Below are 14,717 nucleotides of genomic sequence, written 5' to 3'. Positions count from 1 at the left end.
CCTTCTTGCTTCTTTGGATCTGAAAATTGGATATTATATCAGGACTATCTTACATTTGTGTGAAAGGCGCCACTCCACTATTGTGTAGTATATATATATATATAATATATATATATATATATATACACAAAAGCATGTATTACTGAATTGCAAGGAGATGTATACATTTTTTTTCATCATCATCCAGCATGATTTTGATAACCATTTCAACCAACCGCGGCATTCTTGTAATAAGTTTATGGAGTGTATCCTGTTCGAGAGAAGCCCATGCCACTTGTAGCTTTGTCCTATGGTCCCCAGCAGATGTTGGACAAGAGATACCATTAATTTTCACCAAATCTGCAGTCCCATGGCCAGAGAAAGAACCCCACACTATAACTGAACCACCTCCATGTTTACAAATAGGTACTACACACTGATGTACCATTTTTTCAGAGCTCTTTCCTCTTACAAAAATTCTTGGTTGATAGCCAAATATTTAGAACTTGGATTTATTAGTCCAGAGAACATTTTTCCATTGTTCCATTGTCCAGTTTCGATGCTTGATGGCTCATTGAAGTCCTTTTCTTTTATTAATTGGACGTAGCAATGTTTTTCAGTGTCTCTGAATCTTTGTATCGTCGTTTGAAGTTTGAACACCTTTTAACAAAACTTCTCCATACGAGGTGCCTTCATTATATAATGCCACTATGGCAATTTTTTATGTAAGACATAGAGAAACATAAAATTCCCATTGCAACAAGAGGTGCTGCCGTTAATTATTCTTTGTTTACTCTGAAATATCCATATATTGCAGATACCATCTCATGTCACAGCGATGACATATGAGAATTCATAAACCAATGCACTAATTGGTTTGCACTTGTGGAGTAAAAGTTTCCTAGAGTTTTTGTGCATGGGCAGTAACAAATAATTGCTCAACTGTACAGACATTAGCACTGTGTGTACATCTGACTCCTACCTGCACAAGGGGAAGAGATTGCACTGAGAGAAAGACACTGGCGCTCAGGCTCACATGTATTCCAAATTGGGGAGGGGGAGAGTATATACAAATGCCTGAAACGTTTTAGTTCTAGGTGAAGCGTGGCTTCCATTCCTGTCATTCCGCAGCTGCTCAGGAACTCTGTCTCCGCTGTCGTCTGGAATAGGAGGGTTTAATGTTGGTTTCTATTTCGCTTCGAGCAAATGGGTGGCTGCTATTCGTTTTAATGTGAAGCCCTCTGGCCAGTCAGAACTATAGAGAATCACACTGCTAGTAGGGAAAGGGTTACGTGAAATGTATCAGACGACTATCTTACTTATAATTACACTGCCCTGCAGCTAATCTTCTATAGACAAACATAAGACATGCTCATCTTCCTATCCAAGCAATGACTTATCTGTGCAAGGTGTGTAAATGAGTTATAATTTCTCGCTGTCTATGATATCTGTGCAAAGATTGATAGGTACTGAGTCAATTTATCGCTATCTCACTGTCAAGATTACACCAGAATGCAAATGTGTTAATTAGACAAAACTCCAAATTTGCTTACAGGAGTGTAAATGGGGGCTGCTGGCTAAACACATTGCCCATTAGTACATGCACTGTTTGAGGCCTCTATCAGTCTTTCCTACATAGCTCAAGTCACATATGCATGTAATTAAGTAAAAAACGAATTTCGTAATACAATTGATTTATGTACTAAAGAATGATAGCGTCTTCAACAAGCAATTGGCTATAAGGGCTACAATTGCTAATGGGCATAGTGCTCAACCAATAGCTGCCATTGTGGTCAAGCTATTCATAATTTATCCTCATTAAAGGCACAGGATTATAGATCATGTCTGCTGCACTATTAGATGTGGTGACCGGTTTCTAGAGTTGCTGAGGTGTAAATATTTTTGGATATCTGGGTTGTGGACTATGGCCCCAAAGGGCTGTTTCACATGCTCCGGCTCCTGCAGGGCGGCGAAACCCCGCACGGCCAAATGCCGTGCCGCACACAGTAGTGAATAATAGACACGATTGTGTCCATTCACACGGGACGGCCACGGCCCGGCCACCCGGTTGCAGCCAGATCCCAACACTAGAAGGGACGGCTGCCGGGCTGTGGCCATCCCCTCCATTCTAAACTTCCTTGTGCGACATGACTTCTTGGCCGTGTGGGGATTTGCTGCCCGGCAGGAGCCGGAGCGTGTGAAATAGCCCTAAAGGTCTTAATAATTCTAAGGATCTTTGTTGGTTTTTTATAGCCCCGGATTATGGGTTTTTATGTTTCTGGGTAACATTAACTAGGAGAAGCCATGTACTATGGGTAGGGTTAACTCCTCATCCCTTTAATTCTGGACACATATTAATTACACAGGTTCTGTGGCTGATTAAAACCAGATATTCCCGCACAGTGCCAGATACACATATGCCCCCACAGTGCCAGAGACACATATGCCCCCACAGTGCCAGATATGCCCTCACAGTGCCAGAGACACATATGCCCCCACAGTGCCAGATATGACCCCACAGTGCCAGAAACACATATGCCCCACAGTGCCTGAATTTCCCACCAGCAACTCACCATTGTTGCTGTCTCTCCATCTGCTGCTGCTGCTGGGTGAAGGGGGGGGGGCAGGGGAGTGTGCAGTACATGCCCCTCCTGCACACCGGTGAGGCTACTACCGTCACTCAGCCCTCCTGCGCTGGCCGCGGCTTCCAGAACACGGCCGCGGCTATAGGAAGATGGCCGCCGGCCTCCTGCACTGAGGACATGTCCTCAGTGCAGGGGGCCGGCAGCCATTTTCATGTAGCCGCGGCCGTGTTCTGGAAGCCACGGCCAGCACAGGAGGGCTGGAGGAGGTGGATCCAGTGCGGCCCGCAAGCAGTGACTGGGTAAGCGGCCCGGGGGGCACATGGCATCCTTCCCCCCGGCCCAGCCCGCCCCTGGCTGGGGTGACTCCAATATAGAGGGGAAGGAATACAGCCAAGGCCAATCACCAGAGAGCAGCTAAAACTCAGGTAAAAAGCTAGTCTACTACAGCTGAGGCACTAGAGCGCACACACAGCCTTGATTACTCCAGCTGAGCAGAGCAAGCATACAGAGGCTGATTGCAGCAGACATAACTGTTGCCTGACAACAGCCAAGACAGAATCCTGATAGGAGATGCAATATTACCCCCTCCCCCCCCCTGCCCCTTAAGGGTGGACTCCGATGAACACCCCCTGGAACACAGGGAGGAACATGATTTCACAGAACACAGACAGGAATCAGGCTGCAGTAACCCAGATTAGCCAGAGGTGACATATAACCTCTTGATGGGGGACAAAGGACCCCAATGTCCACGTTTTCACAACAGGGATACATAAGAAAACCTGGCATGCTGGTACAAACAACAAAGACAAGACAAAAACAGAAACACGGCTTTCAGGAACCATTTTATTTAAGTCTTGGTTGAGGCTGTCTGAAATTAGAGTTTTAAATTTGTGTATCCATCTTATTTGCTTTTGTTAGCATCATTTCCTCATCTCTATTTTTCCAGTCACTTTTATTCTCGAATACTATGATTTTTTTTATTGTTTTGGTAGAGCAGTCATGTGCATACTTGAAATGGTTGGATAGGGAGTATGTAGGTGGGGAGTCCCTTTTTGTTGTTGTGAATGTCTTCATCCAGTCATGTTTTAAGAGCTGTGCTAGTGCGTCCAATATACACGAGATTGCATTCACATTCAGTAATATATTCTATATTATTGTGTGGCAAGTGATGAACTGTTTGAGGTCTTATTTGTTGCCCCCTATATTTAGTTGAGTGTATTTCATCTCCGATGTTATTCCTTTACACCCTTGGTCCTTGCTGGGTGTGTGTTTTCTGATTTATTATTAATAATAATCCTGGTTCCAAAAATACGTGGGACTAAAAACTGGGGGTCACAAGGGGAGATTCTCTAAACTAAAAATGTGGTAAAAACCCGTTATCAGGGTTTTTACCCTATTGTGGGATGCTCTAAGCATCCCCTGTCAGGTTACCGCGGCGGGGGACATAGCCAGAAAAATCTGGCGATGCCCATAGAAGCCTATGGGCTTCTAACGCGACCCCCTGCCGCCCCGCACCGACCCCCCTCACCTGCGTCCGGGCAGCACAGAGCTGTGCTGCCTGGACCTGTGACCTCCTCCTCCCTGCACTGATCCTCTTCCGGGTGCAGGGAGGAGGAGAGCCAGCCCCCCCCCCCCCCCCCCCCGCCGCAGCAGCAGCATAGTGCCGGGTAAGTCAGGGAGGGGGGAGCCACCGGGTCCCGATGGAACCCGCTGACTCAACGCAAAGGACAGCTCTTAACGCAATAATTATCGCATATGTTATAGCATATGCAATAATTATGTATGCGGTAGCTGTCGATAGGGGGGCGGTAAGGGGGCGCGGATGTTAGAGCACCCCCCCTCAGTGTGCCCAATGCTGTCTTTGTGTATAGGTGCCATGTGCCTAGGGCTGTCTCTTTACATGTGTGCCCGGTGCTGTCTCTGTGTATAGGGGTGTGTACAGCTGCCAATGTGCCCCGTGTTGTGTAAAGGTGCCAGTGTGCCCGGTGCTGTGCCCATATGTCTGCACACTGCTGGCATGGAGCAGGATTGCCAGGTGTATTCTGTAACTACAGCCCGGAGTATCCTCATCTGCTCCCCAACGGCTGCATCTGTGCCCAGCTCATCCCCTCAGTATGTGGCACAGAGGACACTGCCAGTGCTGCAGCATCCCTGTCACACTGGTTTGTGCGAGTCCTGTGCCCACACTCTGGGCTGTATCTCCCCGCCGGCCGGAGGAGGAAGGACCCGGAACCGTCCAGCAGCCACCTCTATTTCTGTCATCGGTCTGCAGCCAGGCACCTCCCAGAGAGTAGAGACCCTGCTGACCTCCGTGCCAGGGACCCAGCTACCAAGCTTCCTTGCTAAGGCCATAGGCGCACAAATTGGGAATTACTGGTTTAAGCAGTTGACTTTTTGGGACACTGTTAATCCAGTTCATGTGGTGCTCGCTGTTGGTTGCTTTGTAGTTTATTTACAGTTTCTCAAATAGCGCAGCAGATTCTGTTGCGCTTTACAATTGTGTTGTTTGCCTCTGTGGGTTTGCTTCAGCATTTGTACTTCCATCTTCAACATAAAACTCTATATCAAGGAATTGTATCTTCTCTTGACTGATATTGTAGTTATGGGATATGTTTGAGTCATTTTAGTTAAGTTGTTCACAAAAAAAGGTCTAGTTGTTCTCTCTCCTTTCCATATGAAAAAACATCCAAAAATGTACGTTTACTACAAATCGCACATGTAACAGTGTGTGATTTGCAGTAAAAATCGCATGTTTTGCTGTGACCAAAAAAATCCCATCCAGTTGTTTTCTCATTAAAAACATCAAAATCGCAAATGTAATAGGGTGTGATTTTTCAAGTCGCACCCTAAACATTCCCAAAAAATTCCAAGAAAAATAGACCTGCTTCGTGCAAGCAAGTTTGACAGAACCATGCACAGCTCAGTGAGATCTATGTATTGTTCTGTCCAAAATAGTGGGTAAAAGTTAAAAGTTAAAATAAAAAATAACGGGGTGGGGTCTCCCCCAAGTATAACCAGCCTCAGCACTCTCCCGGAAGGCATGGGAGATACCCTATTTTTGTTGGGGGTAGTTAAAATACCTGTAAGAATACCCATAACAGGTTTTCCCCACAGACCCACATTTTGCGGCAATTTGGGGTGACAAGGGCAGGGCCTAAGGCGTGAAAAAACCACCCCTGTCCCACAAATGGGCAACTGCATCTCCTTCTAGAGCAGGGGTGTCAAACTCAAATTCATCGGGGGCCGCATCAGCAGTTTGGTCTCCCTCAAAGGGCCGGTTGTATCTGACTATGTGTCCACTCTTTATTATCATAAATTATTGTCACTGCATTCAATTATTACTGTTTTTTGTAATAATATAAGTAATAACTAGCAGGGAGATTGGCTGGGGGCCTGGGACAGGGCACAGTGACGTGACGTCAGATCGCCCAGCAGGTGACCTGGGCCTCTGAGTTCGCAGGACTCTCGCTAGAGTTCTGGACTGGTGGTGACAGTGGGACAGATAATGATAATAACCCTGGACACAGGCAGCCGCACTGCAGATTTGTGGGCTCAGGCTGCGGCTGTGTGCTGCTGGCCTGGCTCTCTGCCTGCCCAGCCACGGACTCTGGACTGGACAGACTGGTCTGGACAACAAGAGACAACACAACTGTGCCCACCCCACTGCCGAACTTACAGTAAATATACTGAACCAACTGATGCCACTGCTGCGCAGCGCGGGCCACATGACGAGGTCTGGCGGGCCGGATTTGGCCCGCGGGCCTTGTGTTTGACACCCGTGTTCTAGAGAGAGAAATTCTAATATAGGCAAGTACTCATATAAGTTTCCAATACTTGCCATACTCCCTGTCTGTATTTAAAAACTTGCAGACAGCACAGGCTTATTACCCAACTGCACTGACTCACCTTTAGCTTTATGCAGACTATATGCCCAGAGCCACATGACTGTCTTCCCCATCCGGATGTGCTTAGTAACCTCTATGAATAGCATAGTGTTGTCTCCAGACTACTGTAGGTTGACCTTCCACATATCGTAAATGCTTCTATAGGTGTGTTTAAGACGATTACACTTAAATGTAGTTACTGGGTGTGATGATAACCAGGAGAAAGAATAACCCTGAGGTCAACTGTTTGCTGCTTTTTGTTAAGGAGAGCGCTCTGAACTGTCTCTACATAGGACCTGAGTTCCCATAGTAATGGATGTATACTACTGCACATACAGTACTTAGGGCCAGATTGTATCAAGCTTCAAAAAGTGATAAAGTGGAGAGTGATAAATAGCCAGCCAATCAGCTCCTTTCTGTCATTTTTCAAACATAGTAACATAGTAACATGGCAACTAAAAGCTAATTGGCTGGCTGTTTATCACTTTTTGAAGCTTGATACATCTGGCCCTTAGCCTCTGACCCCAACACACCTACAGTGCACATATGCTATTATCGTGCATCTCCTTTCTCCTTCCTGTGGACAGTAAGTGTCTGTAATGGGAGACTATGCTTGAGAAATATAATCGTTGTCACAAATGTGTATAGCTGTGCCACTCTAAGCTACTGGACGAGATGCTGCAAACTTTAAAAAAAGCGACCAAACCTTCAAAAATGTAGTTTTTGGAGGTTTGGCCATGCTTCGCATATGCAACAAGCCATGCGGTAGATGGTGGGTCGTAAACCCAGAAATTCAAGCAAAATGTTAGGCTTGCTGCCATCGTGTCATCATCCGTGACAGCTCTGTATATTCCATGAAACTGCAGTATGACATCAAACTGCTGTTGTAGTGTCGGCTGGGGGATATCACTTCAGTGTTGCAGGGCGAAGACTGGACAAAGCAGGCATGTCTGGACAATTATCATGGCAGGCCGCAGTGGCTGCATGATGTCACACGCAGCTGCTACAACCCAAAAGATAGCGGCTCATCAACTGGCTTTGCAGCTATGCTACACAGCCAGGAGGCTACCCTGTATAGCAAAGTGCACACATGTTAGTGGGGGGTAGTACCCATCATGCTGGGCCCTGTGCTAAGACCGCCACCCCCCCTTACTTGTTCATTTAGATGTAGACCGACTTGCCCGTATCTGCCTAACTAGCACTGGCAAGTATTGCACTATTTAGCTAATATCTCCACCAGACAATGCAGACTACAGATATTTTAAGTTTTTGTGCTTTTAGCATCTTCTAAATTACTCTTATTGGGCGGGATGTATTAATATACATCGCCGCCCGATCGCCACGATGCCAGCACATATGTACTAACATATGCGGCTGGCATCGCGGTGCGGTAACGGAGACCCCCCGCGATACCTGTACTGTGGTGTGCTGGGGGTCTCCGTCTCCTCCCTGCCGCATCCTGCTGCCTTCACGCTGGGGACAGCTAAGCAGGCTGTCCCCGGCTCCTCCTTCTCCCCCCTGCCACCGGAAGGATGTCCGGCTGCGTTGCTAGGGGGAGAAAGGGCTTACCTTCTGGGGTCCAGGAGGACCTGCAAGAAGGTAAGCCCAAGGGAGGGGGAGTCGGCAGAGTTGCGGCAGGTGGCGAAAAGAAGCACCTAGTATCGCCACCTGCTGCAACTCTGCCGAGGGGGTCGGCAGAGTTGCGGCAGGTGGCGATACCCTGGCTGGCGAAATCGGTACGGCCAGGTAATAGTACATATGAAAATGCTGTAAAAACGGGGGTTTTACCACATTTTCATTTTGATACATCTCGCCCATTGCCAGGAGACACTTGTGGCCCCTGCCTATTTGTTCTCGCTCTCTCCTGCCCGAGTTATGCTGAGTGGCTGCAGCAAGAAGTGTGCGCTGCCCAGAGCATAAGATTACTTTCAGCTGGAGGAGAGCAGTTTGAGCTGGGTGTGCAATTATTAGTGTGAGGGGACTATGGGCGAGATGTATCAAAATGAAAATGCAGTAAAACCCCATTTTCATATGTACTATTACCCGGCCGCACCGATTTCGCAGGCAAGGTTATCGCCACCCTTTGGGTGGCGATACCCTGTAGAAGCCTATGGACTTCTTTTCGCCGCCTAGCTGACCCCCCTTTCCCCCTCCCTTGGGCTTACCTTCTTGCAGGTCCTCCTGGACCCCGGAAGGTAAGCCCTTCCTCCCCCTAGCAACGTCCTTCCGACTGCAGGGGGAGGAGGCGGTACCGGGGACAGCCTGCTTAGCTGTCCCCGGCGTGAAGGCAGCAGGAGGCGGCAGGGAGGAGACGGAGACCCCCCGCACACCACAGTACAGGTATCGCGGGGGGTCTCTGTCACCGCACCGCGATGCCAGCCGAATATGTTAGTACATATGCGCTGGCATCGTGGCGGGAGGGCGGCGAAGGGCGGCGATGTATATTAATACATTCCGCCCTATGGGTCTGTCCGGACTGGTAGAAAGGTCTACGGGACCCGCCAACTGGCAAACCATCCCAGCGTCCCAGTGGGCCAATCCGCCCCTGCCTATTACCCTACAGCAGAGGTTCACAAACTCGGCCTTTAAGGCACCCTCAGTCCAGGTTTTTAGTATATCCATGGTTCAGCAAAGATGGCTAAATAAAATTGACTGAGGTACTAATAACCCTTTTACACCCAAATCCCGGATCCAACCTAGCATTTGTAACACGGATCCAAGCCAGGTCGGATCCGGGATTTGCACCATTTGCACTGCGGTGCCTAAGCTGCTGGGCTGCCCCAGCGCCCGTGCACCCCCCAGCCCCGTCCGTGAGGTGAATGGATGCCACACACAGGCATCCATTCACCTCCTCCCTACCTCCACTGCTGTCTGCAGAGTACAGCAGACAGCAGTGGAGGCTGTGTGCGCCCCTCCGTTCAACCTGCGGACGCTGCGGTCCAGAGATTGGGCTTCCCCCATTGATGTAAATGGGAGCTGGGTCAGAGGACCCAGCGTACCGGTTTACACTTCCCTCTACCCAGGTCCTGCCCCTGTTCTACCCTGGTCAGGACCTGGGTAGAAGTCCACGTGTAATGGGACACGGGTTAACCCCTTTTACATTGCCACTGACCTGGGTCCACAAGGTAAAAACCTGGGTTTTTGCGGCAGTGTAAAAGGGGTATAATTATGTCCCCTGTGGCCAAGCATGGCTATACTTACAACCTGGACCAGTAGGGTGCTGTGAGGGCTGTGTTTTGTCTTATAGATTGTAATGCTGCAAGCAGGTCCCTCTTACTGTGCCTCTGTCTGTCTGTTATTAACAAATCTTGTTTTATTGCTGATTTGGTCCCAACTGTAAAGCACAACAGAATATAATAGTGTTATATAAGTAATAATTAGTCTGCATGTGCAAATTACTGGAAAATGGCCCCGATGGACATTTTCCCCAGTGATATTTGCTGCTCTGTAGCCAGGGGATGCAGTTTAAATCCCGGCGGTCGGGATCCCGGCGTTCAGAATCCCAACGCCGGAATCCCGACCGCCGAAATCCCGACAGTTTCTCCCTCCGTGGGTGTCCACGACATCCCTGGAGGGAGAATAAATTAGCGTGCCGAGCGTAGCGAGGCACCGGGCCCGCTGCGTGGTGAGCGCAGCGAGCCCACAAGGGGGGGCGATCCAGGTCCCCCCCTTGTCGGGATTTCGGCAGTCGGGGTTCCGGCGTTGGGATTTTGAACGCCGGGATCCCGACCGCCGGGATTTCATACTGAATCCGTAGCCAGCGCTGGGTGTGTGTGCCCCCTTCCTTGACCCAGGGACCCATGTGCACCAAACACCTTGTACCCATTATAGGTATACCCAGGGCTATTTTTCAGCAGGCTCCAGCAGGAACTGAGGCCCTTACTCTTGTTCAATCTTTCTGACAAAATATTTCTTAGATGGACAAAACCATGTGCACTGCAGGTGAGGCAGGTGTTACTTGTGCAGAGATAATTAGATTTGGGTGGGGTTTTACACCTGCCTCGCCTGCAGTGCACATGGTTTTGTCTATCTAAGAAATATTTTGTCAGAAAGAGTGAACTAGAATAAGGGCCTCAGTTCCTGCTGGAGCCTACTGAAAAATAGCCCTGGGTATACCATTACAGAGATAGATAGATAGATAGATAGATAGATAGATAGATAGATAGATAGATAGATAGATAGATAGATAGATAGATGTCAAATATGAAACAAAAGTGTACAGAATATAAAATATTTATTTCCAATAACAATGTAATTTCACATGTATTTATTTTCATTTCCGGAATATGTCTGAGGCCCAGAAAGTGTGTTGATGAGGACACACACATAGCTTTTGAGAAATGTATTGCACTTTAGAATATAGCACATGCAGTGCAGCAAAACACATGCATATAACACCATCATGTGTATTGTGTGTACTTGCAGTTCAGATTTAGTCAACTAACATGTAATACTGATCTATCTTACCTTTGTAGAATGACAAACTAGCACAGATGATATACTCTGACTAGTAAGCAAAAGCTTTGAAAGCTAGTCTGCTACCTTCTGTGTTTGTGCATGTGTGAGAAAGAGATGTAGTTTCACTTTCTGCCAGCAGATGGCAGTGTTAGTGTGTATTGTAATAGAAATCTGACAGCTCAGTACCTATGGGGAACTCAGCTGTAGAGCTTTGATAAAGAAAAGTAGGTATAACTATAAGGTGATAAATATATATATGAGTGAATATACAGTAATACATAGTTTACACTGAACTACAAATTCAAGTATGCACAACAGTAATGCAACAACCATGCACAGGCTGTGTAATCCTAATTTAATAGATTTCTTCCATTTGTAAATAGAAAGATAACCCTGCAGTTTTGTAACGGAACAATTGGCTTAATACTGATAGTGAACTATTGCTCACATGACTGACATGTAGATTCATACATAATACAATTAATTCTGAAAAGAGGAAATTATGTAACTATTTTATTAGAACAAAACACACTACTCAGTCTCTATACGTGCTCCTGGGAAGAAGAGCTGACAGTTTCTGTTTTATGAATATGATAAGATACAACATTGACTGAAAGCCAGTAGTCCCATTCTGCATATGCACGAGTTAAATGTGGACTTTCAAAACTTCCATACTGTAGATAATATTGGAATATTCTACCCAATGTATTAGGCATATTTTAGAATTCAGTACTGCTTACTATAATACTTTTTCCAGTGGTTGGCTTTAGATTAAAAGCAGACAAACAACAACAACAACAAAAACAATAACAAAAAACATGGTGACCAATTTGGAAAAATACTTATGTATTTAATGACACTGCTGGAACAGCCTTTCCAAGCATGCATGAGATTTATAAAAATTTGGTGAGAGATAAAGTGGACAGAGATACTAAGTACAAACAAATCAGCACCATGTTACAAGCTGTGTATGAAACATGACAGTTAAGAGCTGATTGATATTTTATCTCTCTTCATGGTTTACTTTATCCTGCTGTACTTCTTTTGAAAAATGTCCACAATGCAAAAAGAATGCACAATAACCTATTAGCCCCTGAGATTTACCAGTTCAGCAAATGTTCTCACTCTAGTACAGACGCCGTAGAGTACACAGTCACATGATACATTTGTATTTAAAACCTTAGATCAGTCTGTGTCTGTTAGATCCTACTGGTTCTACAGGACAGTACTTTTGTGTCTGCCAACCTGCCCATGGAACCATATTGTAGGAAGCTCTGTGCAGCTAGTGCATGGAAAGTGATTGTTGGTAGCTTGATCCCTGTAAACATCCAAACTGCCAAGTGAATGGTCCATGAGCATGCTCTGTAAGATTGTCCATGTGATTGGGATAGCAGGTGCTCCTGACACCAATGCTGTAACTCCCATGTCTGTAATAAGGTGTGCCTGGCACTGAATTGTCCTCTGCTGGACTTCCATATTGGCACTGCAAATGGGGAGCATCTGGTGACTGTCTAGTGTAGTAAGGAGAGTGACCAAGCTGAAGATGTGCAGCTGCCCCATAGCTGGGATTTAAAGGTACATCTTGAGGAGTCTGTGCTGGCACTGAGTAGGCCTGGGGATTGCTGTCACTGACCTCTGGCTGCCTGTGCCCATCATGCTGACTGTGGCACTCAGTGTGACTGCATGTCCATTTCTGTGAAGAGTTTGAGTGCAGGAACATGGATAGCGTAGATATTCTATTGATGGCTCTCTTGAGTGTTGCTATCTTGGATAGCCGCTTGCCACTCAAATCATGTTTAAGGGTCATTCGGAGGGCATTGAATGCCTGGTTGTAGTCCAGGATCCTCTTCCTTTCTCTGACATTGGCTGCTACTCGTCTGGCCTTGGACCTCACTGGCCTGGTCCTCTTCTTGGGCTTGGCCTCTTCAACCTCACTCTCACTTTCAAGTCTGTCAAATTCCCCCAGACTTCTCTCGTCTGTCCCATCTTCCATCTCTTGCTCATCTTCTGAGAAGTCTGACTCAATGAGACTCATTGCAGCTGTCCTCACTGCTCAGCTCCAGCCTTGAGATTAGTTTAACTTGGATTTCTCTTCCAGCTCAGCTTTTAAAGATCTTGTGTTTGGGCCCTCCACTCCCTCTCAAAGTCACTCCCTACACGGGCAGCCTACAATGTAAGTACTACTTGTCTACTTGTTTTATTATACCTATAACAGGTACCTAGTACCTAACTTTTATTACCTGCCTCCAGGTAGACAGGGCTTGGTTTGATAGTTTTAAAAAAGATCATAGAAAACATGCAAATGCCTGTAGTTAGTACTCTGACATACTGATCTGCAAAATTATACAGCACATGTATTTTCTCCTCTTACAACAAATTACAGGTATTTCCTCTTAATCTATTCTGGCTGATCACCTTCAAACTTGTACTGCCAGAGGGGCCCATAATGCATACATTCACAGAGCAGGCAAAGCAATTCACACCTCTGTGGCATAGGGAAAATCTGTACCCTGTGTAGACACAGCTTGCAATCATACAAACATGTGACAGCATAGCGATATTATCAGATAGCAATGTTATCAGTGATTGCTCTTCTGTCATCTCTATCAGTGATATGGTAATCCATTATATACACATTGATATGCATCTGTCGCATGATAATGGGGAGAGGTGTTGGAGAAAGCGTTATTATTTATTAACAGTTATGTACTGTATATAGCACACACATAGGTCCTTATTCTGGTCCGTTCGCATGGGGCCGATGTTTTTACTTTGCGCATTTCTGAGCATGTGCGTGCGCTCATGGTGAACAAACTGTTTGCAGGGCGGGGCGGCAGGCTTGCTCATTAGCATAAGGGAACACCCTTGGTTAACATGAGAACGCTGGGCGTTATCATGCTAATGCAGCCATGATGGACATGCAGGGGTTGGCAGCTGACAACAACAACACACTTCCTCCTGAACGTGCATGCATATGTAAGGTTGCTCAGAGCAACCTTACATATGCATGCACCTTCCACATCTTTCGTCGGTCGGCGATCATGGAAAGATGTGGAAGGTTCCCACTGACATGCGATTGGATGTTTATGTGACCTGATTGCTGCTTTAAAAATTTGCAGAGATATAGCAAAAAAGGGGAAGACTGCGCTGTGTCGGTGGCTTCTGCGTATAAACGCGTTTCACCTGTGTAACAGGCTTCATCAGGAATTCAACATTATTTCAAAGGTTTTTGGGGTATTAACCCGGAACTTTTACCTCAGTGTTTTATACCCATCTTCCCCGACCAAATTTGTTCTTTTTTACTGTATACAATATGTGTTTGTTTGTCATGTTATACCGGTATTAGGTAATCCTTTTTAGCACTGTCACTATTTTTCAAACATCATTCAAGGTTATGCCTTTTTTTATATGATCTTCTTCAATAAATATATATTTGTTTTGCATATAAGTGCATATATTGATTGATTTATCCCAGGGGCGTAACTATAGCACGCATGTGGGGGCGCCGGGGGCTGCGGTGCTATAGTTACCTACCCCCCAATCCCCCGCAGACTTACGTATCTTGCTGGTCCCGGCGGCTCCATTCTGTTGATGAGGACCACAACAAAATGGCCTCCCCCATATAGCAAACAGTTCTCTGAAACTGTCTGCTGTACGGGGGCGGCCATTTTGTGGTGGTCCTCAGCAGATGAACGGACGGAGCCGCCGGGACCAGCGCGATAGGTAAGACTGCGGGGTAGGGGGTTAGCATAGGCGGCGGGGCGGGGGGGTGCTTGACGGGGCGGCGGCGGGGGGTGGGTATGGGCGCCCC

General features: G+C 46.7%; 1 protein-coding gene across 1 annotated transcript; it reads right to left on the bottom strand.

Annotated features, from left to right (window-relative positions):
- Nucleotides 1-12,188: 12,188 nt before the first annotated feature.
- Nucleotides 12,189-12,941, bottom strand: BHLHA9 (basic helix-loop-helix family member a9). Its single transcript, XM_083170985.1, has one exon. The coding sequence runs from the start codon at nt 12,939-12,941 to the stop codon at nt 12,189-12,191; it is 753 nt and encodes a 250-aa protein (XP_083027111.1).
- Nucleotides 12,942-14,717: the final 1,776 nt, after the last annotated feature.

The sequence above is a fragment of the Crinia signifera genome, chromosome 2 (assembly GCF_055691185.1).
Source record: "Crinia signifera chromosome 2, ASM5569118v1, whole genome shotgun sequence".
NCBI lineage: Eukaryota > Metazoa > Chordata > Amphibia > Anura > Myobatrachidae > Crinia > Crinia signifera.
The sequence above is the reverse complement of the archived record's forward strand: the minus strand, read 5'-3'. Positions and strand labels throughout refer to the sequence as shown.